Below are 27,998 nucleotides of genomic sequence, written 5' to 3' on the forward strand. Positions count from 1 at the left end.
GGGTCTGCTGGGGGAGAGGGGCCCCAATGCAGATGTGGAGGCAGATAGGGGGGCGTCAGATGGCGCTTCCTCTTTGCTGGCGGCTGATCGTGGGTCTAGGGGATCATTGGGACGGGCCCTGTGGCATCCTCTTCTGGACCTCTGACACTAAGGTGTGGAGGGTCGATAGGATGTCCAGAGACAAATCCCTCGGCTGAGTTGGCGAGATCGGAAACACTAGGCTTGCGTCGTCATCCTCCGCCTCTTCCACGTTCTTGTGGACTGTGTGTACGGACTCCAGGTCCTCGTCATCCGTGGACGAAATGTCCATGGTTATGGCCACGGCCTGGGACTGATCCGGGGCCTCCTTGCCCCCCCCCTTTTTACACCCGGAGGGGCCAGAACCGGGTTCTGAGATGGTGACCCTTTCTCCGGTGTGCCAGCAGACATTGCCAAAGTCACTGCAGCGCTTTTGCACCTCGGGGGCAGGGATACCTTCTGCGCTGCAGGGGCTACCTTCACTGGGTCATCTCTCTTAGCCTTCGTGAGAGCAGCCACCACCAACTCTATTGTTGACGAAGTCGTATCCTGTGCCAATTGGGCCTTCTTGGGCAGTTCAGCCTTCTTCTCAGGCTTCTTCCGCAGTTTAATCAAGTTGGACGATTTCCTGGAGCTCAATTGCCGGCTGTCAATGGTGAAGGAGGGTGATGTCGATCGCGCCCTGTCCACCGTGGGGCTTCCCGGTTGATCCGGACAAGCGGTTCTTGGCCTTGTCTTGGACCCCCACGGATGTGGCACCATCAAAGTCCTTCGAAGACCGCTCCTCGGACCGGCTCATCCTGGGTGAGGCATGACCCAGCTCAAAGCACGGGGCAGAGACCTTGGCATTTAGCCACGCTGCCAGTCTACTGTACCTATCCTTCGTTGTCTTCTTGGAGAAACCAATGCATACCGCGCATTCCCTTTCCTTGTGGTCTGGATGCAGGAAGTAGAGGCATTGCAGGTGTGTGTCTTCAGCAAACGCATTCCATAGTCTGCACTTGGTGAAGTACTTGAAGAGGGATCTTTCTTCCTTCGACTCCTCCGTCATGGTCGGAGGGCGCGAAGTAGGCCCGATAGCCTTCTGAAAACTTTGACAATCTTTGCCCTTGAGGGGCACTGAAATTCACTGAAAACTGATCCATGCTGTAGGCAGATGGAGAAGAGAGTGAACAGGCTCTTTTGGAGAAAACAATAGAACCAGTTTCCATCGAAAACACGAAAAAACATAGAAGTAGCTTGCAGAGCAAACTCAAGGACTCCCAACACTGAAGTGTGCGGTAAACATTTAAAATGGCTGCCAGAGGAGGGGCTTAGGCAGTGGACTGTCATTGGATGGGGGCAGTATGACCGTGATTGGTTTAAAGGACAAGACAGTTTGTAAGTGAAAGGGAAACTGTTTTTTCTTTTACTGAGGATTCCCAGCCTGACGATGGGGAATATTCATGAGCATGTGAATCCATGCTTAGCTTTACGGACCACCTCCCCAACTCAGGAGACAGCAAAGGAACGTTCCTGTCTGGCAGTCTTCCCACCTGGAGACAGCCTTACAGATGAGGGGCATACCAGGCCATCACGCCCTAAAAACAAGCAACTACTCCACACAAATAAACAGTGAGTTAAAAATACTCCCAACACAAAAAAAGGAAGGAAATGACACATAGGAGCTTCTTGCACCCACACATTCTCACAGACATGTTTGGATCAATGGTGCCAGCAGGGCAGAGCCACCTGGCGAAACTAATACTGCCCGATCGATGAGACGGGCATCTTCATTTGCAAGAATCAATGGGTGCGAAGAAGTGGGGGTTACAAAAAACAGTTTGTTTTAGGAGTTGAAGTATATTTTTCCACTGGAAAGGGAAATAACTGTTTTACTCCCAAGGTCAAGAAATGAGGAGTAAAATGCACTTTAAACTCATATCTGAAGCGCTGCCTGGAGAAATGTGGGGCCTAACAGTGCATTGACACCTGGAGGAGTGTGGACGATACACATCCTTCCAAAAAGAGGGTGGCGCCCTGTAGTGATTAGGTTTCTTTGGTGCTTGTGCAGAAGGAGCAGAATGCTGAGTGAGTGACACAGAATCTTGGTTGTGAGAATGTTGATGTACGATTCAAGGGTTCTATGTTGGAAAGTTGAGAGATGCAAGCCTACCTGGGAGGATGCAGGTGAATGTTACCCTCAACCCAGATGTACTTGACTTTATATGATTATCACAATGTACTGGAACGTAATTAAAGAAGTTGCTGGAACTTCACTTGAGGTCAGAGTCATCTGTGGGGAACCCAGAACTCTACATTGGCGACGAGGATGCAGGCTGTGCTGGGGGGACAGCATTGAAGATGGCACATACACCTCCCCCCAACCCAAGAAGAAGACCCTCCCAGGTAGGGCAAGCGCTTAATGCTGTAGGTGCAGAAGGGCCCAGCGCAAGGGGCTGTTATGCTTGAACTAAAATGGCGCCGGTGCGCAATGCATTCTGGGAGCGCTCGGAGCCACGATGGATATTTACTTCATGCCGCAGTGAAAAGCTGCACACATTTTGCTGAGTGTTCAATTCATGATGCTGAGAAAAACATGCTTTCCAAACCTGGTATGCGGTCGAGGACATTTCTGCTGGGAAAGCTAACTTTGTTATGGTTTGTTACTGTTCTCCGTGGAGTGTTTTAGAGGAGGGAGGCACTCTGCTCCTTGAGGGTAGCTCTCGATTGACCCAGCTGGCAACTGACGGCTGCTCATCAACTGCGCAAGTGCAATTTCCAGAAGGTTCGAGAATTGACTCCCCTTTGTGGAGTGTGTATATATGCGGAAACCCGGAGGTGGTCAGGTGAGACTCCAGCCGAAGAAGGACGCTTACGTACGGCACTCCGGTGAGCTGTGGTGCTCTAGGCCTGGCTGTTCCTGGGGTCTTCCAGCCGCTTCTGGGTGAGATGAGGAATCCTGTTACGCTCACAGTGATGTATTTCCTTTTGAATTCTTTACTTCTTCTGTGATTTATGTCTATATTACTTCTGTGAGTTATTTCTATGTTATTATTGGTTGCTTCTAAGCTTTGAATAAATAGCCGTATAAGAGCTGATTATCTTCTAAGAGTGTGTGGTTGTGAGTTATTGCGTCTGTCTACCTTCAAAGTATTTGCTCTGTAATTGCATTGGTGATTTATGTTTTTCCGCGCACTCTGGGGAGAGCAATACATTTTTGTCGTCAGGAACAGGATACTTGTGATGAGTTGTTCCAAGTATTCAAGAATCTGTTGAAACGTAGATAGGATTTGGTTGTCTTGTAAGTGAAGTTTTTGAGTAGTGAAGTTTTTTTTTTCCTTTTGCCAGTGTGCGAGTGCCTGTGGGAGTGATTGCAGCGTGGAGAGAAAAAATATATAGATACAAGGTTTTGTTTTGTTTGCGATAATGGGTAGTTTGTTCAGGAAGAAGAGCGTTACCGCTGGCGGTGACTGTCCTGATGTTGTTATTCCAGGATGGACTAAGAGTCCATATGATAAATTGGCCCAGGCGTGGGCATGTGGTGCAGGTCTAAGTGAAACATGGGATCAAGGATTGGGAGATGCTGATCCGGCTGATGTAATGGCATGCTTGCAACAAGTTCCAGTTGAACGTGGCAAAGAATGTGCGGCATTAGGTAGGCGAGGTTGGGTTATTTTGCATGCTTATAGGAAAATACATCAAATGAAGGTGGAAATGAAAAATTAGGTCTTGCGATTAGAAAGAGAGCTAGCTGCAGAACGGCAGACTGCGTTAATGCAGCAGATTCAAATGAAACTGTTTAAAGATATGGCCGACACGTATCAGGCGGTGGCCGAGAGGGCAGCAGTCAGAGTAGCCCCGTATAAGTATAGGAAAAGACGGGGAGGGTCAACAAAAGAAAGGTGGCAACTGTAATCGCTACCGCTGGTGTGGACTGGGATCCGGATAAGTGGGATGGTGATATTTTTGATTCAACCAGTCTAGAAAGTAGTTCCGCAAATGAGTCTGACCCCAAAATTGAAGTGAAACAGAAAACAGTGGCGGCTAAGCCCGTTAGAAGACGGCAAGCCGGACCCCGCCCGCAGAATCCTGCTGGCGGAATGGTGGATTTAACCACGCTGGAGGATTACACACAACAGGAGGTTGGGGAAATTATTACCCGTTTGAGGCAAAAATCAGGGGAAGCTTTATTGACATGGATGGTGAGATTACCAGATGGGGGTGCTGCAGGGTTGTTGGTAGATTCTACGGATTCACTGCGTTTTTTACCCCTGTCAATTGACACCAATGTACAGGAGGTCTTAAGGGCAGGACCGCCCCCTGATGCAAAGATACTCAGGTGTCTTTGTTGCACCTGGTAGCCCAAGCATGTAACCATAAATACCCTATTACCACAGATTGGCCTAGTGAATAAACAAAGTGGTATACGTCGAGAGAAGCAATTCAAAAAGTCAGAGAGAATGCTATGAAAGAGGCTATTCACATAGATGCCCCTGATCACATGGGAGCCGTGCCGCTCTCAGTTTCAACTAGAAACATGGTGATTAGAACTGTGCCACCCGCATACAAAAGTGTCATTATGACTTTGCTCGTAGGTATGACGGGCAAGGCTACTGATGAGGTAGCAAGGTGCCATTCGGCAACTTGCAGATTTGGGGGAGTGGGATAAGAGCGATAACAAGCCACAGGAGAGAGAGGGGCGTAGTGAGAGAAGAACCGAAGGCAGACGGCAAGATAGTAGAGACTCCCGACTGTCCCGAAAAATCATGTTTTTGGCTTTGTTAAAAGAAGGTGTGCCACACGAAGAAACTGAAGCATTGAAACCAGAGTAATGTATGAATTATACAAAAAACGAGGACTTGCAGCCAAAGAGCGCTATAAACAGGTTAAGAAACAAGTAGTCACCACACCACAGGGGGACACCTCACCTTCTGCTCCCCCTGCGGAAGAACAAGACGAAGGGTGTATGGGCACACCTTCCCCGTACCAGCCGACATACGCTGATTTGAGAAAGGTGGTGAGTGTGATGTTAGAGGCGGAGTAGAGTCACACTCCTTCGAAGTTTGACTAGGGCTTCGGCCAAGCTCCGGCAGCGTCTGCCCGCATAAAAGTGGATAGGCGGCCTCATGTTGATGTTAAGATTTGTTGGGGGCCAGGAAATACACAAGGGGTGCGAGCATTGATAGACACCGGAGCGGAGGCCTCTTTGATTCATGGACCAATCTATTTAATTGAATGTTTTCAACTTGACGATTTCTTCGTTATTATTAAAATTTGACACTATTTTTTAACTATATCTGGTCCCTCCTATTGTTTTGCTTAGAGTGTTAATGCAAGGCACCTCCAGTACCTGGTTTTTAACTTTGTCTCCTTATACATTGACTATTATCCTCCCGGATATAGACAAAGCATACACTGCTAATTTTTTATTAGACAGTAGTATACCGGGTTTCCTCCCCTTGTAAGTAATTCATGGTAATCCAACATGATTTAAAGGCAAACAGTTTACTATTACAGGTCTGGGGGAAAGGAGACCCCCGCAGTTCAAACGAAAGTGGAGATGATAATAGAGAATTTGAATAGGCAGAAATACCAAGTGTTGATTGTCATGATACCTGAATATATAATTGGCTTTGACATTTTGGAAGGGTTAACCTTGGGACTTGGCGGTAAAACATACCAGTTTGGGGTGAGTGCATTAATCTGTACACCCATTACCGTAGGCAAATTGAAGATGCCCCCAGTGCAAGTGCCAGTGGCAACCAGCGGGTAGCAATGAAACAATACAGCATTCCTGGGGGGGCACAAGGAAATTTCAGACACCATCAAAGAGTACGTGGAGGCGGGTGTATTATGCCCTATTACCACCGCATGGAACAATCCTCTCTGGCCTATTAAAAAGGGAGATGGGTCATGGAGGATGACGGTGGATTACAGGGAGTTGAATAAACACACTCCTCCCTTTGTGCCCGCGGTCCCAGATGCCATTACCTTGATTGAAAATGTCCAAAAGTTTGAGGGTACTTGGTATGCAGTGATCGATTTAGCCAATGCATTTTTCTCCGTGCCAATTGCTGAAGAGTGTCAAGAGCAGTTTGCATTTTCGTGGAGTGGACGTCAGTACACTGTCACGGGGCTACCTATGGGGTACATACACAGCCCGACTATCTGTCACCGGCTGGTGGCAGAGCACTTAGACAAGATACGGTGTAAACCTGATATACAAATCTCTCATTACATTGATGATATTTTGATACATGGCAAGGATGAGCACAGTGTGCAAAGCCAGTTAGATGTCATTATGGAAGGATTGAAGAAGGAAGGGTGGGAGATTAATCCGAGTAAAATTCAAGGTCCAGCTGAAACAGCGATATTCCTAGGGATTCAGTGGCATCATGGGCATCGAGAAATGGTGCCAAAAGCCCGACAGAAAATACTTGAATTCACCACTCCAATGAACAAAAAGCAAGCTCAGCAGTTTATAGGGCTGTTTGGGTTTTGGAGACAGAACATTCCCCATTTAGGGCAGATATTAGCCTCCCTCTACAAGGTGACACGAAAGGGGGGGAGAGCAGCAAAAAGTCTTTGAGATGGCGAAAGACACCGTGCAGCAGGTGCTTGATTTATGGCCCTTGAAGGAAGGAGAAGTGGAATTAAATGTGTCTGTACAAGACAATTATGCTAACTGGAGTGTGTGGCAGAAACAAGACAGGAAACGTGTGCCATTGGGGTTTTGGAGTCGTAAGTTGCCCGATGCTGGTAACTCATACACTCCATTTGAGAAGCAATTGCTGGCATGTTATTGGGCTCTTGTTGATACCGAGCAGATGACGGTGGGCCATGATGTATTCATGAGACCAGAAATACCAATCATGCAATGGGTACTGAGCTCTCCTAAAACACATCGAATAGGACATGCTCAAGAAGCCAGCATAATTAAGTGGAAATGGTATATTCAAGACAGAGCCAAATCAGGAAAGGGTGGAGAGGCAAAATTACATGAGCAAGTAGCCAATATACCGCCCTCAGATTACATACCACCGGAAGTGCCTGAAAAACATGAGTCTCCCGTGAAATGGGGAGTACCTTACAGCAATTTGACCGTGAAGCAAACAGAACATGCTTGGTTCACAGATGGCTCAGCTCGATATGTGGGAACTGAGCGGTACTGGAAAGCAGTGTCGTACAATCCCAAAACAAAACAAATGTTGACAACGTCAGGGAAAGGGAAGAGCAGTCAGTTTGCAGAGCTTTACGCAGTTTACCAAGCATTGAAACAAGAGACCCCTGGTCAATGTTATGTGTACACAGATTCATGGTCAGTGGCGAATGGATTGGCAGTGTGGTTGCCAACCTGGCAAAAGAATGGGTGGAAGATTCATTCAAAAGAGTTGTGGGGAGAAGAACTGTGGCAAGATATTGCAGAAACGTTATTACAAAGTGAAGTCACTGTATATCACGTGGACGCGCATTGTGCCACAGACTCATTAGAACATTGGTGTAATTCTGTTGCAGACAAGCACACCAAGATTTCATCTGTGGATGCAGAGGCTCAGGAAGACGATTTGGAGGGTTTGGCCAAATGGGCCCATCAGAAATGTGGGCACCTTGGAGAAAAGGCTACTATCAGGTGGGCACAAGCTCGAGGAATCAGTCTTCCTTTAGAAGTAGTGAAAACAATCATTTTGCAATGTCCCGTGGGCCAACACCAACTGCATAGACCCATCCCTCAAATTGTTCGAGGCACATTGAGAAGAGGAAAATTACCAGGTCAAATTTGGCAGATTGATTATATCGGTCCCATGCCAATCAGTAGAGGTTGTCAGTATGCATGCACTATTGTGGATACATACTCAGGATATTTGATGGTTTTGCCATGCAACTGAACACCATCAGGTTGTTAGATCAGATCATACTACATTATGGAGTGCCTATGCAGATTCAAAGTGACAATGGGTCACATTTCAAAGGCAAATTAATCCAGGAGTTCTGTCAGGAAAAGAGCATAGAGTGGCTGTACCACGTTCCCTATTACCCAGCTGCTTCAGGGTTAATTGAACGAATGAATGGGTTATTGAAAGAACAGTTGCGCAAATCTGGAGACGGCAGTTTGGCAGGCTGGCGTGATCGTGTGTTTGTTGCGGTGCAAGTATTAAACAATAGGCCTGTGTATGAACATGAAACTCCTTTGATGTAATTAATGACTCCTACTTTACAGGTTCAACCCAAATCAGTCAGAGGCACACTATTGTACTGGGAAATTACTCCAGGTTCTTTAGCTCCCTATCGAGCAACTCCAGAGTCAGCAGGGGTAGCCTTGCATTCCCATGAAGAAATCAGATTAGATCCAAGAGGAATAGTTGTAATTGAAACAGGGATTGGAGTACAAATTCCCCCGGAGCATATGTGATGGATTGCCCCTAGATCTGGCCTAGCATTGAAGGGAGTTCAAGTGTTGGGAGGGGTAATTGATGCTGATTACCAAGGCGAGATTAAAGTCATCCTAATGAAGAGTGGGGACCAATTGTTATCAATCCACAAGGGTGATCGAGTGGCCCAATTGATAATTATTCCCGTTAAATTGTCCATGATTAAGAAGGGGGAGCCTCCTACAGTGTTAACTACCCGTGGGGACCGCGGTTTTGGCTCTTAAGACAGTATGGTACTGGGTGCAAAGGTGTGGGTGGAAAAGCCAAGTGGCCCACCAGTACCCGCAGATGTCATTGCATCAGGCAAAGATCAAGTGGTTTTAGTCATGGAGCGTGGTAGAAAGAAATGGCAATACGTACCCGCAGACAAATGTTACCTGATAGAGTGATGTACAACACTGATATCTCTTTTCTGGGTTTTCCTTGTAGATCCTGTGTCTGGCTGGTGTAATTGTGGTACTAAATGGACTCCATTTGGGAGAGTTAAACAGCCTGCTGCTACCAACGAAAAATGTTACATCTGTGCCAGTGATCAAGGGGATACTGATTGTGATGAATAATGTTGTCCCAAAGCAGCCTTATGCCGGTGCCGAAAAGCCAGCCAGACCGAAGACATGGATTCGTGAAATGTGGCAAACACATCAGGAGCAAGTGAAAACAACCTTGATGCCAGTCGTGCAAGATGCATTTGCCGGAAGGCGAAAACATTCTCCTATGATCACCCAAACGGAAAATATGTGGATATATCTGGCACAGCAAGTACTCAACATATCACACTTTTGTCTTACTGATGTGCCCAATGCTGAAGCTTTATTGACTACGTGTTTAGTAGCAGTGCCGACGCCTGTTCCGGTTTTAAAGCATATCTTCGGCGTCACACACAATGATTCTTTAGTTCAAGACTAAGATATTAGGCAATCTTTTTCAGTTTACAAATATTGTAGATTCTGCCAAGAGACCGACCGTAAATGGAGAAATTTGACATGTGTTATTACTTATAATATAACCCAAGGTGATGTATGTTATTTTATGACCTGCAATGCACAAGAAATTGGCAAATGCCGACCAATTGACTTAACCAACCAGCATAATCATACAATGTTTGAGAGACGACTATGTTCGCGAGTGCCACGCATATGCACCAGTGTAAATAATACTATGTCTTGTAATCATACAGTGATAGCTGCCAGTCATTTGAATCATGTGAAACTTCCAACAGGGTGGCTCTTTTCATGTGGTAACATCACATATACTTATATTCCAGCTAACATTTCCGGAGGTCCATGTGCTTTAACTCGATTAGGACTAATGAGGTTTCCTTTACACCCAGCGATAACTCGAGGTAAAAGGTCAACTTTCGAATCTGTAGGTCTATCTCCTGATTGTGATTCACATATACACTTGTTATCAGAAGCTGAGGTTCTAGCATTAACCCTTTCATTAGTGGGAGTTTGGGGTTTAGCTGCTAGAGGTTACAAATCTTTGATGAAATTAGCATGTTTAGTAGTCAAAAGCCTTAATCATACTTTGCAGGCATTAGAAGAATTACTCCTTGATAGTAAAGTTATTAGAAAAGCAACTTTGCAGAGCAGAGCTGCTGTAGATTATCTATTGCTAAAGCATAATTTAGGGTGTAACGCATTTGAAGGTATGTGTTGTTTCAATTTAAGTGACCATTCACGATCTATTGAAAGTCATATTCGAGGTTTGAGGTATCTCATTTCTCAAGTGTCTCAAGATCGTACTGGGAATTGGTGTGATTGTTTATTTTCATGGATACCCGATATGGGGGGTACACTACGTTACGCTTTTGCTTACATTTTTATTATAGTAGCTGTCATAATAGCTTGTTGTTGTTGTATTCAATGTATTCCCAATTTAGTTTTAACATTTCGTAGGTTTCAGAGACCGGCTCCTTTGCCACCGGGCTATGGAAGGTAAATATCCAAGGGTGGAATTGTTATGCTTGAACTAAAATGGCGCTGGTGCGCAATGCATTCTGGGAGCGCTCGGAGCCATGATGGATATTTACTTCATGCCGCAGTGAAAAGCTGCACACATTTTGCTGAGTGTTGCATTCATGATGCTGAGAAAAACATGCTTTCCAAACCTGGTATGCGGTCAAGGAGATTTCTGCTGGGAAAGATAACTTTGTTATGGTTTGTTACTGTTCTCTGCGGAGCGTGTTTTTAGAGAAGGGAGGCACTCTGCTCCTTGAGGGTAGCTCTCTATTGACCCAGCTGGCAACCGACGGCTGCTCACCAACTGCGCAAGTGCAATTTCCAAAAGGTTCGAGAATTGACTCCCCTTTGTGGAGTGTGTATATATGCGGAAACCCAGAGGTGGTCAGGTTAGACTTCAGCCGGAGAAGGACGCTTACGTCTGGCACTCCTGTGAGCTGTGGTGCTCTAGGCCTGGCTGTTCCTGGGGTCTTCCAGCCGCTTCTGGGCGAGATGAGGAATCCTGTTACGCTCACGGTGATGTATTTCTTTTTGAATTCTTTACTTCTTCTGTGATTTATGTCTACATTACTTCTGTGAGTTTTTTCTATGTTATTATTGGTTGCTTCTAAGCTTTGAATAAATAGCCGTATAAGAGCTGATTATCTTCTAAGAGTGTGTGGTTGTGAGTTATTGAGTCTGTCTACCTTCAAAGTATTTGCTCTGTAATTGCATTGGTGATTTATGTTTTTCCGTGCACTCTGGGGAGAGCAAAACAGGGCACAGGCGCAGAAAGTAAGGGGCTGCGCCAGAGCCAGGGGCCAGCTGGCCTGTCACTAGTAGGACAGGTCAAGCATAGATGAAATCAAGAGACTGGGAAAGGGCTGATGGCCCAGAGACTGGTAGAAGGGGTGTAGTAACGCAGGCTGCAGCATGGAGGGCTTGGTGCCCAAGGCAGTAGCAATTTGAAGAGGCCTGGGGTCTAGTTACGCCCGGATAATGAGGAAGCCATGCTGTGTAGCTGGGGGCTTGGAGCCCAGGGCAGTAGCATCAGAAGAGGTTGGGAACCTACGGTGCGCCTAGATGTTAAATGGAAGATTGGTGGCTAATGTGCAAAGCGCCTGGAGCAGAGGAGGGTCCTGGGGGCCATTCCAGCGTTTGAGGGGATTTGGAGCCCGTACTTGCACCTAAGAGACTTGTAGCCCGTGAATACACTTGGGGTCTTGGAGCCCATGGCATTGCTGGAGGGGCATAGTGCCCAAGTCAGCACTTGCAGTGCTTTGATGGGCGGGGAGCCCATCGTACAACATTGGAGGGGCTTGAGCCAGTCCAAATGAGATTGTGCTGACCATTAGAAAAAGCTGTACCTGAAGGGTTCACAGGATCCATGAGCTGGATGATGCTGTGTAGTGATGTGGTGTGAGTTAGCATGGGTTGTGTGTTGTTGTGTGGTAGAGGAGGAGAGATTATTGATTTTCCTGAGGTATAGATTGTAAGTGGTGCAATTTTCTATGGTAGTGTCTTCCCCTTACTTGGTAGAAAAGGGGAGGGGCACTGTAGTTAGTGTCATGGTACCATTTTTATTGAGGATGCTTTCAGGTTCTGGATGTAGTCTCAGTTCTAGTGGTAGGGATGTACGCGCATGGAATTTGAGCGTGTGGATGCATGGTGTTTCGTGTATGTGATGTTTGGCTGGTGTGTCTGTTGTGTGTTAGGGAGGGAGATATGTAGTGATTAGGTTTCTTTGTTGCTTGTGCAGAAGGAGCAGAATGCTGAGTGAGTGACACAGAATCTTGGTTGTGAGAATGTTCATGTATGATTCAAGGGTTCTATGTTGGAAAGTTGAGAGATGTAAGCCTACCTGGGAGGATGCAGGTGAATGTTGCCCTGCACCCAGATGTACTTGACCTTATATGATTATCACAATGTACTGGAACATAATTAAAGAAGTTGCTGGAACTTCACCTGAGGTCAGAGTCATCTGTGGGGAACACAGAACTCTACACGCCCCTCCTAGATGTGGCCTCTGCTGGAGTCCAGGGGGTCCAGGTGATGCCACATGCCTGCATGTCTCTAGCCGCCCCCTCCAGGCACTGATGTGATTTGCTCGCCTGGATGTAAAGTCTGAAAGCAGGAGCCTCTGCTTGGGGCTGAGTTCTGTGGCGTGTAACAAGCTGTGCATGCACAGTGATGCCTGCATGTAGCATTGGAGGGTATCTCTCTGCTTTTGTTTGTATTATTCTCACATCTGTGTAATTGAGTATTGTCCCGCTTTTTGCTGAGTTTTTATAAATGTTTTTGAATAAATTGTTTTATGTGGGATTCTGACCCATGAAACTGATATTTATGAATGGTAGTTTTCGAATGGCCACTTAAGATCTGAACCCCAAATTGTGCGTTATGGTGGGGTAGCTTGTGGGACTTGGTCTTGTTTATATCCTCACATTCCCCTCAACCCACAAGCCACCCAATAACAAAAAAGAGGGCTTTGCGCTCTAATGGACCGTGTTTAAGGACTTCCGGTCCTCGTCGTCGAGCTCTAGTGGCAATTATACACAAGCTGCGCATGGACACAGGTTCTCCTCCCATCAGGTGCCTTCCTGGGGGACTTATGTGCAAACACAATTGGTTTACATTGAGACCATACCTAAATGCTCATTGGTCCATCAGGGAGCCTGCATCCCAGTAGCAAGGCTATCGTTCACCGATTGCAAACCAGTACACTAGTTACTCTTTGTCCAAATGGCTCGTGTTTGCTTTTTCTAATTAGCCCAGATGTCGTCAACCGAGTTCAGTGGGTATTACTCACAATGGATTAATTTCATTCACCTTCAAAATTCATTTTTCCCTACACGCTTTAATGTTCCCCAGTATGGAGATAGGGGAAGAAAGGTTTAAACCTATATAATACACCTAATAATCGTGTCTACCATATACTGTGTTAGCTGTAATTCTGGAATCTACTGATTGAATTTGGAAATTACGCCTTGTTTGCGTAAAGGTTCTTTATACGTGGGTGTCAACCAGGCGCATGTTCAATGAATCCCTACGATGGTCACCCCACGCCCACTATGCCACGATTGTGCTTAAAAGAAATGTAATCATGATTAGAATGGACACTCATCTCTACAGGCTGGTCTGACAGTTTCCCCAATAACCTGAACTACCCTTCTGCCCTCTTGTAGAGCTGGGGCCTAGGCCCACTCGGGTACCCAGGGTGAGCTTGGCATGTTTTAGGGAAATAGGTCTACGCAAATATTAGTACCCCGAGAGGGACAATCAGATTGTTACAAACGTGACAAAGACTCACCTGTTAACGTTCGCCGCTCCGCGTCCCTCGGAGATCCATCTTTTTCTTTGTTAGGCCGCCATTGAATGGGGAGACGGGACTACGTTTAGTCCGTTCGCCCGGATCTCTGGTGGACATTTCTATTTTCTCGAGCTGCGAAACGGTCGCAACGTCATGTCTCAACTCGAGAGAAATTGCTATTAATAGCAATAGAACCCTCGAGGCTACATGCAAGTCCTTGCTTTGCTCAGGCTTATAACTCTCGCCCCGGGGGCATTAGCGAGCGGTCAGGTAATGCCCCCCCTCCGAGGGTTCTATTGCTTTAATAAGGACACCCAGCTCCTAGGGAGAATTTCAACCAGAAAGTTAACCATCCCACTGCGACGTGAAACTAATTTTCAACATCTCATGGCAAAATCCCCCAAAAATGATAAAGGAGTGAAGTCCAAGCGTGGCACACTCATCAAGTGGGGGCAAGGTGTTTGAAGTTTGTTGCAAGTGATGCACCTGGGCACAGGCAACGGGGATGGATTTAGCGCAGGTGAAGTTAATTATAATGATAATCTATGCTTAACCCACACATGGTGGTGGTATTGATGGACACGAAATGACCACGACTTCAAACTTGGGCCAAACTTCTAACAAAAATGAATGTTCATTGGAAAAGAATTAAAACATCACGAGTGTGAACTTGCACTGAGTTTTGTCCCTGCCAGCCTCCTTCAAGGAACTTCTTCACTTTCCAACAGGTCCGAAGGCACAGGTGCAATATCCGTTGACTTGGCGGCATTGAGTAGCCTTCTCGCACAAGGACGGCCACGTCTGGCTTCCCAACATCCTCCAGTGGTGCGCCTATCCCATCAGTTGCTCTTCCTGTGCCACGGTCCCCGTCTTTTTGTGGGACCAATAAAGCATTGAGCCAGAATCTGCTATGTTCAGATATGATATGATATGATATATGATATATGATATGATATATGATACGATATATGATATATGATATATGATAGATGATATGATAGATGATATGATATGATATATGATATGATATATGATATGATGATAGATGATATGATATGATAGATGATATGATATATGATATGATATATGATATGATATATGATATGATATGATATGATATATGATATGATATATATGATATATGATATGATATGATATATGATTGGTTATTTATAACGTGCTTAATACCCAGAGGTTTCTAAGCGCAGAGCCGGGGATCGAACCTGTGTTGCTCTGTGTCGTCTTGCTTCCAAGACTAGCGCGTTGCCCGCGAGCTATCCTCCCGAGTTAGTCCTCCAAGGTTCGGCCTAATTATTGCCCCGCTGCAGGCAAGTCTCCTTTATCTCAGACTTGTGTTTATGCTTTGGATCTGAACTATAATCCAGTGCTTTTTTGTGCAGCTTCCTGGTGGCACTTAAGACCTATTTCAGGTGGCAGAAATTCCAGTTGCAAGCCATAAAAAAGCCACTTGCCACCTCAATTCTATACATACAACAGTACACCATTTCTTACTCGCCAAGAGTCAAATATCAGTAGCCAAAGGCTACCCAGTCTATGTCATACATTTGGTTTAAGCAGAGCTACTCCCGCAGTTGCTCATTGCGGGTTTACGTTCAGCTCATGTCAGCCAGACTTTTCGTGTGTGTCTCCAATGTGCCTACGTGTCCCACAGCTTCTACGTTAGATGTACTGTTTTTGGATCGATGTGCCTTTGTGTTGTGTTTTCTGAGATTCTTTGGGGGCCAACGATGCACAGAAGCGCGTCAGTGGGTACATTAATGACTGATGAAGACAGCATTTACAAAACATTTAATTTTTTTTTAGACACTATAAAAACACCCCACGTACCTGGTCAGAAACCTAAAATGTGGCCAGAATTAATCATGAAAACCCATAAAAACATTTATGTCTGCATTGAGTCGAACCAACATGAACACTTAGTACAGATTTCACGCTAATTCCTTCTCGCCACAGGTAATTTTATTTTTTGCATTTTTAAAGCGCTCACACAGCCCGGGGGCATCGAGGCGCTGTTACATTAATATGTCTCTTAAATGCGTATTTATAAACACGCTTAATTCCCGGAGGTTTCGAAGCGCGGACCCGTGGATTGAACCTGTGGTGCTTCGTGTTGTCTTGTTTCCAAGGCGAGCACGTTGCCGCTGAGCTATCATGCCGGCATAGGCAGGTCTCAGTGTAGCAGTTTCAGTTGCCCATGATGGATAGCCAACCAAGTTTAACACACCTGAGGATCTGCCTTCCTTCAACGCAAACAAAAACAGTTGGTCAAGTTTGCTTGTTCATATTTCTTCAGACTAACCCTGAAGAACCATTGCTGTGTGGTGAATCTTTAGGGTATTGCATTGTTTTACTAACACCTGTTTTCTCGAACTAATTCTCAACGAAAAAATTACTTTAAAAAACTCATCGAAATATATAGGGGGTAACAGGGGAGGCAGTTGGGTTGGGGATAATAGCATACGGAAAGAGGGTTTTGGTGGCACTGCCCCCAAAATTAAAAACAAACAACAAAATAAATCAAAGAGTTTTTTCGAAGTAAGTTTTTTGTTGAAAAGGGTGTTAGCAAAGGGACATGGAACCCTGCTCAGGCGTGATGCTTAGAATTTTTGCATTGTACTATGATGTTTACTCTTGTGCTACATAATACACACCTGTCCTATTGATGGCAAGCCTATAGCGTTGTTTCCGCGGGGTATACATTTTACTCCTTGATGGCCTACAACACAGTTGGTCTGGATTTCTGAACAGACTGACACATCCAGGTCAGTCTTTTGGAGGACCAGGGTTTAGGTCCTCCTCGCTTTTGTCCAATCACCTGTGGACTTTTGCCAATAAGAGACAGGGTCTCCCACGCCTTCGTTAATTCACTTTTAAACCATCTAAGACCTAAGGAACTATTCATTTGGACCTTCTTGTAGGAGGGTCTGATCTTTCCAAAGCCATGAGCCATTGAGGTGGAGGATCCCAGGCAGAGGCAAGCCCTGCCTTTGACACTCCCAGGGAGCACTGGGGGTGACTCTTGCTGAGGACCAGGACCTGCCACTGTGCACCAAACCTCCCCAGGCTGGCAGAGCAGAACATGAAAGGCCTCACCCTGTCCTACAGCCCCTTGCAGTGAGTCTTACAGCATCCGGAGGGCCAGATGAGCCAGGATTCCTGTTCTACTGAATCAAACTGGTTGAACCACATTTGAACCATGCACACCACGGAAACTAGAGGGAACCTCAAGTGCTGCTTTTGGCACTTCATGGAACCCTTGCTGCTTTCCATCAACTGGGTCGGATTGTGCACATCGTGCCAAGGGGAGAACGTCACCTGTTCGGCTCGAACAACCTGCTTGCTGATGCGAACCAACTCAAACTAATGTCTCTTTGAACCTAACCCTGCATTGGATCACCAAGGTCAGCACCTTAAACCGACAGACCTCAACTCGATGTGCTGCAGCATCAGGTCACTCATTGGCAGAGCCCAAGACTAGAGTTGGAAAAGCGACGAATTGGATTTCAGATCTGCCGCTTCAAGTCGGCTACAACAAAATGGCATCGATCCCAGAGCCGCCTCCTCGCTGGCCGATTCTACGGGATGCTGCAATGGCGAGGATTGCATCGTATGGCTGCTTTCCACGCATTGAGGCCTCCTGGTCCTTCAACTAAAGCGGGTCTGCAGGGGGTGGAATCAAGGGTGCAGTGTAAAAAGGCTTCTTGCCAAAGATAAATGCTCTGACTGTGTGTCCGCCATGTTGAATCCTAGAGTAGAGTGACCCATATCTACCTCCTAACAGTCCGTTTTTCGAATCTATACGATTACTGCAACATTTTCAGAGGTCGCAGTGTTGGGGGCACAGTAATGGTCTAATTCCGTTTTTTCTTGCCCAGTTTGATTAAGGCCCCTTCCTGGCTCAGTGAGTGACAGGTGAGGGGACACAACAGGGCCAGGTGACAACGTCTGCCAAGTGATGCACTGCCACACCCCAGAAGTGGCGGATATTCTTACCATCCTCCAGCAGTCACGACTGCTCACAGGGCACCGCTGCAGTGTCCCTGGATCGGCTGATCACAGGGAAAGGATGCAGTGCCAGGGGGTGGCCTGCTCACACGGGATGGGTGCAGTATTCAAGAGAATGGACGGCTCACAGGGCACAGATGCAAGCACTTTGGGTATGGTGCAAGCAGGCAAACCCCACTTGAATCCAAGAACATGGATTGGACCCCTTAAAGCAGGCTCACTTTTGTCCAATCACATGTGGACTTTTGCCAATAAGAGACGGGGTCTCCCACGCCATCGTTAATTCACTTTTAAACCATCTAAGACAGAAACAGCGATCCAGCGTCAGATACAATGAAACCTAAGTCGATGGATGGCTTTCATTTATTGTACAGAACCTTGCCTGCACATTCCTTTCATTTTGGACGGTTTGTACTTCGCTGTACCGGTTTCCCCTGGAGGACTGGGACCACTGTCGGTTTGTATAAGTGTGAGGGCTGAGTAGGCGCTTAGTGAACCAAGATAATGCGAGGAAAAATTCCAAATGGCCCTGACTGAACAGGAACATTCACCCCAGGCGGTGCTTTGGCCCCTTGAACCCATTTGCCTAGAGTAGCGTGGCTGCACGACCAAGTGTGGGCTTCCACCCACATTCCTGTCACTCATGGGTGCGCCTTTCGCAAAAGCCACTTCACCGACCTGTGGCGACACCATCCTGTCTCCCACGAGTCATCTCTTTAAAGATGGCGCTGTCCTGTCATCTCCTGTGAGTTGGTTCCATCATTTGCCGCTGGTTGCACGTGCACGGGTGGTCGGGTTTTACCAAAAGCCCCGACATTTGCCTACCGTGGCTGTGCACGCAGTGTTCTGCCACCAGCTGCTGTGCACGCGAGGTTAAGTTATGACCCGGCTTACACTGCACCTTTCTGCGAAATGTGGTCCCGGCTCGCCAAAAGTATAGGCAGCACCCCCCCCCCCCCCCGAAAGTGTAACCCGCTGTGTTCTTTCACAATCTTTGTTAGATCTGTGTGAGAGGTGTGTTTTCACACCCAGGCCTCGTGGCTACATGTGTAGGGATGCGCTTTCGCGCAAAGCCGAGTTATTCCCCGATAGCTGTTCATTCCCAATTACCCTTTCACTCAAACCGCCATCACTCACGTATGGCTGTGCATGAATGGCGGTGCTTTCACCCAAAGCCTGTCACTCGGTGGTGTATGCATACCCAAACCTGTGCATATTACCCAAAACCACGTCACTCACTGGTTGCTGTGCATACATGGCAGCGCTTTAAACCAAAGTCCAATCCCTCAGCAGTGGTTGTGCATGTGTTGTGCGAGTGCAAAGCCGTGTCACTCACTGGTTGCTGTGCATATATTGCGGTATCGCCCACCAGTGGTTGTGCATGTGTGGCAGTGCTTTCACCCCAAGCCCAGTCACTCACTGGTTACTGTGCATGCATGGCGGCGCCACTCACCGGGTGCAGTGCATGCATGGCGGCGCCACTCACCGGGTGCAGTGCATGCATGGCGGCGCCACTCACCGGGTGCAGTGCATGCATGGCGGCGCCACTCAACGGGTGCAGTGCATACATGGCGGCGCCACTCACCGGGTGCAGTGCATACATGGCGGCGCCACTCACCGGGTGCAGTGCATGCATGGCGGCGCCACTCACCGGGTGCGGTGCATACATGGCGGCGCCACTCACCGGGTGCAGTGCATGCATGGCGGCGCCACTCACTGGTTGTAGTGCATGCATGGCGGCGCCACTCACCGGGTGCAGTGCATGCATGGCGGCGCCACTCACCGGGTGCAGTGCATGCATGGCGGCGCCACTCACCGGGTGCGGTGCATGCATGGCGGCGCCACTCACCGGGTGCGGTGCATGCATGGCGGCGCCACTCACCGGGTGCGGTGCATGCATGGCGGCGCCACTCACCGGGTGCGGTGCATACATGGCGGCGCCACTCACTGGTTGTGGTGCATACATGGCGGCGCCACTCACCGGGTGCAGTGCATGCATGGCGGCGCCACTCACCGGGTGCAGTGCATGCATGGCGGCGCCACTCACTGGTTGTGGTGCATACATGGCGGCGCCACTCACCGGGTGCAGTGCATACATGGCGGTGCCACTCACTGGTTGTGGTGCATACATGGCGGCGCCACTCACCGGGTGCAGTGCATGCATTGCAGAATGATCTACTTTTGAATACGTTCATTTGGAATGTAGGAAAACCATCCCTAATGATCACTGCTGGCACTAAAATTAGATATCTCCCCGCTTGGACAACTGATCGAGACCCTTTGAAGATGACAACTGAAGCGATAGATCTGGGATTCCGGGTCTTCAACAAAAGTAGGGCTCGATTAACTGACAGACGGAGGACAAAATTGGCGCCCTCATATGCCTCGTGTATGCTTACGTTATTATATGATAGTTTATTCATATAGCGCCTATACACAATGGGTTTCAAAGCGCTTCAAGGCAAGGGAGGGAACAAGGGAAAATACAATGACATCCTTACAGGCCATGAACAATAAGGATGTGAAATTAACTATCGTACTCGGCCTGACGACATTTCAGATAGTGCAAGAGCTAAGACATAGATAAGGAAGGGAGGGGGAGAGTGGGAAGGAAATGGAAACAGACTGGCGGCTACTGTACTAGGCCTGACGACGTTTCAGATAGTTCTTGAGGAGGGGGAGGGGTCAGCAAAGGGGAGGGGGAGGGGGAGGAGACAGACGAGGTTGCTATCATACTAGGTCCAGGGACAATTCTGATACAGTAAGTGCATAAAAGAAAGTAAGGGGAGGAGGGGAGGAGATAGGAAAAGGGAGAAAGGGAGAGGAGGAGTTAACAGAGTAATTAGCCAATAAGAGTGGAGAAGCAAGAGGGCAGAGCAAATACAATTGCAGAAGTCAGTAGTAACACATAATGTTGCAAGCCAGGATACAAGATAAAGATGGGAACAGCATGATTCAGGGCCACCATGAGAAAGGGTGACGCACCATGAAACAATGAAGTCCATAAAAGACAAATCCAGCATTGGCCACAAGACAGTGATGGTCAAACCAGAATGTCCTAGGACAAGCTCCTGCAGAAGTTGGCTGGAGGGGGACGGAGGGGGAGCAGGGTAGAAGAATCAAGCAGAAGAGGCAATACCTGTGTGTGAGAAGGGTGGGGGGCACAAGTGAACATCACAGGGGGAACGGAGGGGGTGGAGATAGCCTGTGGGGACAGAGGGAGTAAACACATGTTGGTGCATGCTTACCTGCTGTCTGAGCAGGGGGTCGGCCCTGGGTCCTCCTGGTCCAAACAGGTTCAAACAGGAATTGCCCTTTTCTTTGTCTGCCCCTCACTTTGGACGCCCGGGCGAGACACACCCTTGATCTAAGAGTTAAGAGCAGGAAGGAAGAGGCAGGGCCAAGGTGGTGGGTGGTGCTTAGGCCAGGTGTCCTAGATCCACTTTAGTTGCACCTGCTCCCCATCTGCCACGTTATTGCCAGTAATTGGATTGTAAACAAAAAAGGCGGTTCATCCTATGCTGTATGGCCTGGAGCTGCTCCAATTGAATTGGAGAACTCTTGAGAAAATGCACGGCGTCTTTTGGAAAAAGAATGGTTTAGACTTGCATCCGCTCTACCTTTTGGTGACGAATTGGACACAAATTTGATCTACTATCCTGGGAGATCTCGGTACACACAGTAAAGTTAATATATTGCAAAATCCTTGACCACCCGAACTCTCCCATCGCCGTTTATAGACCTGAATAGAATATTGGTGTCAAAAACGTTGACAGTGTTGTTTCAGTTGGAAAAGAAATGTGTCATTATTCCGGAGGGTATGGCTCTATGTGCAGCGCTGGGGTGATACCAAGGGTATTGAGTTAAATAAATGTAATCTACTAGAAAACCCTGGCAGGATGTTTAAAGACACAAAACGAGCCCAATGGCGTCAAGGCCAAGACCGATTGGCAAGGTACGAACTATAGAGGGAAATGGCCAAGCAACATATTTCACAGTCTACAAGGGTATGTGATGAGATTCCTCAACCCTAAATATCACTTAGTTGTCCTCTGTTTCAGACTGAACTTATTGGGCACTGTGACGAATCGTGGGACTCCACTTCTCGCCAAGGGGGAAGGCTTTCCCAGTCAGGCTAGGGAGGTAAGCCTGCTACGCAATACCCTCTCCAGGGGTAGAGACAAGCGGGACCTCACTGGGAAAGACTCCACCTCTGGGGACAAGGACTCCCGTTCTTGTGAGGGACTCCCTAAGCAACATATTAATCCACCTTCAAAAACATCCCCTGAAGAAAGACCTAAAGAACAAACTAAAATGTTACTGTCATCCAAAGACTCTAATTGGGCCTATGAAGGAAAAACTATTTGGTACTGAGACGAAGAAAACCTCTGACAGAGTACCGAGTATGAGTCAAACAGAGAGGAAGGACTTTGACATTGCGACGGTGAAGCCCCATGGCAGCATAATAAAAGTTAGAGGGGGAGACATCAAGGAGGGGAGAACCTGCTTGCAGAGGTACACTGAAGGAAGCCTGGATGTGCAGCGTCCGACACAAAATAGAAGCCCAGGTGTAGCTTCTGACGCGTGACGTCGGAATAAAGAGGAGATACGAGAATCCGAGAGGGGTGCATGGCCTCCTGATCTGAAGTAGTGATGTAATCACTAATAAGTCATGGTGGACCGGTCTGTCCATGAATGACGCAGATGCCACTTTGTGTGAAGGAACGTGAAGTGAACCAACGGAAAAGCTGTATGTGTGACAGCAGAAGTTACAAGAAGTCAACCACTACTAAGAATCTCAGTGACGTCATCCCTGAATAATCCAGGTAACGGGGAAAGAGATAGAACCAGGAGGGGGACCGAAGATCAGTGGAAAGATCATATTCGACCCAGATGAGACAAAGTGGCAAAAGTCAATGAAGAGAGTGAGAATCATCTGTACTCATCCCAGTAGAGATATAGTATTGAGAGTGAATAAAGGACTAGAGGGTCAATACTGGAATGCTCCAGTGTGTCCCAGTCAAGATAAAGAGTGGACATTGAATAAGGGAAGAACCTTGAATTTGAGTGAAGGAAATGGAATAAACTAGTCCCGGGAAAGAAGAGGGACGAACACTATTAAAATAAGACAAGAGGAGAAAAAGAAGGGGAAAAAGAGTAATCACGTGAAAGAGGCCATTGAAACCGTGAAGATCCCAGTATCAGAACTGTGTGATCTGATAAGACCAGTTACCAAGAACTACCTAAGGATACATTATTGAAGTGAACGTTGTGAAGAGCCAGCTCACAGGAGAAGGGTGTCATTCTCCTGTAATTTAGTTCCAATAGTGGCAGTGTCAGGAGAGGTTAATTTGGACAGTGGACTGATATCAATTCACTGACAACTGAGGAGCACCTCAGTTGGTTTTGTTAGGTAGATGGAAAACCAGAGTGTGTTCTTCTTTTGACCCACCAGAGTACACTCCAGAGAAGGGGCCCGCTGAGAGGAATACAGGGTGGCTATGCAAGAATGTGGACTGTATGGAAACCCGTAAGCACTGGTTAACTCTTTGTCCAGCAACTCTTAATATAAGGAAACTAAAATTCCACAGATTTGTATCACAAGAAGAGGGTTTAATTTGTGGTGTGAAGGCATCAAGAAGCAAGACACAGACAACAGGTTCTGAATTCAAAACAACACTTATTTAACTTCAGTGTCAGGATGGTTGAAGGCCTAACTTGCCCTATGCTAAGGTGGGATTTCCCTACCTAAATAAAACGAAGGAAAGTGAGTCAAAGATTTCAACTGAAGAATCTGTCAGTGTCCGAAGCCTAGGTTTGCCCTCACAACCAATCAATACAATGTGTAGGGATGTCAGCAACCAAAAGAATGTAACGTTCCAAGCCTCTTCCAGCTCCAAGCTACTTTTCAGCTCCCTTTCCCCAAGTATAAAACAGTTCCAGAAAAAAAGTCTCAAATGTACCTCTCCTGAGTTCAGGATGATACAGTTTTAAATCAATACTCAGGGTTCCCTTCCCCAAGTTCCAAGTTACACCGTTCCAAGCACCAAAGAACCTTGAGACTCTGGTCTCAAGTTAACAAATGTCTCAAGTCTCAGGGTTTCCTTCCCCCTTTTGGCAGCACACCAATATCCTTTGTCTTTTCCAAGTTCTTTGCTCCTTATGTGCCCCCTTTTTATGGTGGGTTTTCAATGCTTAAATTATGACTGTTGGAATAACCTTTAAAGCTTTAGTTAACTATACTTCAATGTAATTGTCTGTTATATACAGTTTTCACGTAGTCTGGTATTCGATATGCCTTTCTTGGTTTCAATATTTAAAGTTCCATTTACTTTAGAATACAGCATTGATGTAAAGTATCGTTCATTTTAGTATGCAGTGTCTAATGGTTTTACTCGGATATGAAGTTCCATTTTACTTCTGAACTTAAGATGTAACAGTTCTGCTCTTTCGTGAGGTTTTCACTCAGTTCAGTATTCAAGAAACAGATTGTACTCAATTAGGTATTCAATTGGCACGGGCTGCACTTGTTAGGATTTTCATTCAACCCGCGGTGTAATATTTTCTTAATTCACTTCAAACGGAATGTACATCTTTTGGAGACTTTCAAAAACGTGTTTCCTCAAACACGCGACCACTCCGATACAAAGTATTCCTCGAACAACCGAGTTAAAACGCTAGCGCACTGGGTTTCTCAATGTTTTGAAACTCACAGATGCATGGATCGCATGGCCTTCTGCTCCTCACGTCAGGGGTCCCACTCCTGGCCTTAGGCACCCCTGTATTGACGTCCCAACACAGGGGACTGAGCATCTTGAACACGCATAAAAGGGACAGACTCTCCACACGGCTCCCTTCTTAATGTTCAGTTTGCTTCACGTAGTCCCAGCTACCACGCCTGCACCAGCCTTCCTGCTGCCGCCCCTCTCTCTCCTCCACGCACAGGTCTCCCCACCGTCTCTCATACTGCTGGGCTGATCGCCTTTTATATACCTGCAGCCCCTTGAAAGGCTGCAGGTGTGGAGGTCCAATCGGCCCTGTCTGACCACAATCAACGGGACATGCCTGACCTGTACAGCTCTCAGCAGGCACCTTCCTCGTCCCAGTAGCAGAGTGGTGAAAGAGTATGGTCCTCATTGTTCTTAATTGCCTCTTCTTCGTCCCAGTATTGTCAAGTGTCAAATGGGGAGAACTGAGGGGAACTGGCTTACAACAGCCTAGGCTGATGGGGGAAGGGTTGGTCACTAATAGGGAAAGGGAGATACCATGTCGCCCAAGGGCATCCCACTTATAGTCACCAAGGCCCCTTCACCAAGGTGATCCTCCCTCGATTCTCCACCCCCAAGGTAAGGATTCAAGAGCAATGACCTTACCCTGGCCACCTGCACAGAGGATCCAAGAGGTCAAGGAACGAGAATACCTTCAGGTTTCTCACAGTGGACAAACAACGATATTAATTATAGCCATGATGAAGGTCTTAACTGTGGTTCATAAAATATTGGGAGAACCAGTGTACATGAATTAATGGGGGAGGGGGTGGTCAGCTGGGAGTCTTATATCTATAGGATTGAATAATTTTAAGAAGAAATGTATGTATTTTGGATTAATTGTGGAAATGTAGTCTATGAATCATGTTCATGTTAAAGTTATTTGTACCGCGCACCGTCACCACCGGATATGTTTTGATGATTTTATGAGTGTTAAAGTTTCATAATAAACTAGAAACGCAAATAAAGCATCGAGGTGATTTCACCCAAAGTCCAGCTCCGGGTGTTGATGTATTTTCACTCAAGCCCAGTTATTCACTGATGCTAGCGCATACAAGAAAACGCCTTCACCAAAACCCCCATCACTCACGATGGCTGTGCATGCATGGAGGTGCTTTCTCCCCCAACCCGGACACTCACTGGTGGCTGTGCATGCATGGAGGTACTTTCACCCAAAGCCTAATCCCTCACCTGTGGCTGTGCATGCATGGTGGTGCTTTCTCCCCCAACCCGGACACTCACTGGTGGCTGTGCATGCATGGTGGTGCTTTCTGCCCCAACCCGGACACTCACTGGTGGGTGGGCATGTGTGGCGGTAGTTTCTCCAAACGTCCAGACCCTCACGAGTGGCTGGGCATGCACAGCGGTTGTTTCGCCCAAAGCCCAGTCCCTCACCGGTGGATACGCGTGCATGAAGGCGCTTCCACCCAAAGCCCAGTCCCTCATTGGTGGATATGCGTGCATGAAGGATCTTCTGCCGAAAGCCCAGTCCCTCACCGGTGGAAATGCGTGCATGAAGGCTCCTTCACCCAAAGCCCAGTCACTCACCGGTGGATATGTGTGCATGAAGGCCCTTTCGCCCAAAGCCCAGTCACTCACCGGTGGATATGTGTGCATGAAGGCCCTTTCGCCCAAAGCCCAGTCACTCACCGGTGGATATGCGTGCATGAAGGTTCTTTCACCCAAAGCCCAGTCCCTCACCGGTGGATATGCGTGCATGAAGGCGCTTCCGGCCAAAGGCCAGTCAGTCACCGGTGGATATGCGTGCATGAAGGCGCTTTCGGCCAAAGGCCAGTCACTCACCGGTATATGGAAACGTTTTCTATCATGGCGCTGTTCTCCGACTCTTGCAGCACGATCCCTCTTGGGGACACGGTGAGGGTGACCTTCTTGAACTTCTTGGCTTCCACACGTGCCTACAGAAAAGGAGAAAAAGCAGGGAGGTCACTTCAGACTAAAATCATACCGTGTGTTCCTGACAGAAATAGAACTCCACATATGCACCCGTTCCCGCGCCTTCCCACGCGGCATAAGACCACCCCTCACTCACATGTCTGCCCAGTTAGCGGTCTCCATGGAAACGAAATTCTGAGCCTGTCTAATTATAAGCGCAGTCTGAACGTCAACTCCTGGCTCTGGCGTTTGGCAAAGCAGGTGTAACACAGGGAGTGATGCAAACACTGCGCGGGGCGCTTGCGTGAAGTCTCCAGCCCATGAAGGGCCAGTGGAGACCCAGCAGCTTCCCAAAGGACAGAATGATCCCATCACCACCAATTCACATCAAGCACCACAGAGTCCCAACGCCCCTTTCCCCACCCGTGTCAATATCTCAGCTATGCCAATGCACCCCCCCCCCCTTGTGTTCAGAATACTCCTCTACACCTACGTCGAGAGAAGAATTGTTCAAATTCGCAGGGACATCTTGACAGCTACCAGGCATCTGGGATAACAGTAAACTGTGAAAAATTGAAATTTTCACCGTAGGCTCAAAAAGGAACATAAGAGAAATGACAGCACTTTGATTCCGTTTAGAATGCAAGGCATCTGATCTATCATAAGGCACCCCGGGGGAGCGCAGTGGCTAGAGCGGTACAGCCGCGTGCTTGCGACGTAAAAGATCCTGGATAGCTTGAAACCATGATCAGAAGCTGCTCCCAGGATAGCTCCTGCCATATTAAGCTAGCCTAAGATCACAACCACAAGACTTTCAATGGATAATGGGCTACATATAATAGAAAGTTCAAGTTACCCCATGGAAGTTCGATGCCCAGCATGCTCTGCACTAGCTCCTAGTTCCGCAGAAGTAGCACCTGCTCACCGGGTCGTGCAGATACCCTGGAGGTACTTTCTCCCGCTCATTGAATCTTTATTTCAATCCCTGAAGCCCCTTTGCATTTAAATGTGTTTTGAGTGACCAATTCTTTTCGACTTAACCCCGTATACGGTAGTGAACCCAAGTCCTCAAGACACGCAAGTGTACAGATGCACTCACTCCTTCCTCCGACACAAATACCATACCAAGCATTGGCTAAGCCAATAGATGTGGTGGTCACATGTCAAGGGCAACTGCAAGTACCCCACCACATTTCAATAATATAATCACAACGTGGGCAGCCTTGGTGGTCTACACTTGGGGCCCGCACAAGAAACGAACACTTGGATGAGTGTGGAGTATGTTACCCGCCTACTATCACATAGGACACATTCAACAAGTTAAAGAAAGAAATAAGCTTTTACATTTTTTGGAACTGGCAATGGAAGGTCACTCAAATATAATTGACAAAGCCAAACTGCAATAAAACATGAATGCACACAAAAAGGGAACGTTATCAGGGATGCACAGGTAGGTCAGAGCCATGACCAAAAAATACATTAATATGTATATGCACGGACGAAATTAACATCACACCCTTTTCGCTTCGATGCACGTGTTTCGCCCCTCACCCAGCGCGCCATAAGAGGGTCTTCCTCAGGACGCCAAATCCTCAATAGCAAAAGATGAATTTTAAAACAGTGATTGAAATAT

At 47.3% G+C, this 27,998-nt stretch overlaps 1 protein-coding gene across 2 annotated transcripts in view; it reads right to left on the bottom strand.

Annotated features, from left to right (window-relative positions):
- The window catches only part of LOC138453030 (low density lipoprotein receptor adapter protein 1-like), a 311,945-nt gene that overhangs the window by 92,528 nt on the left and 191,419 nt on the right, over positions 1–27,998 (bottom strand). For both annotated transcript variants that reach the window (XM_069605454.1, XM_069605453.1), the window contains exon 3: positions 26,276–26,388. In XM_069605454.1, coding sequence (XP_069461555.1) covers positions 26,276–26,388 — 113 coding nt within the window. The remainder of the gene's footprint in view (positions 1–26,275; positions 26,389–27,998) is intronic.

This window comes from Ambystoma mexicanum, chromosome 4p, assembly GCF_040938575.1.
Source record: "Ambystoma mexicanum isolate Mex_15411 chromosome 4p, UKY_AmexF1_1, whole genome shotgun sequence".
In the NCBI taxonomy this organism is placed as follows: Eukaryota; Metazoa; Chordata; class Amphibia; order Caudata; family Ambystomatidae; genus Ambystoma; species Ambystoma mexicanum.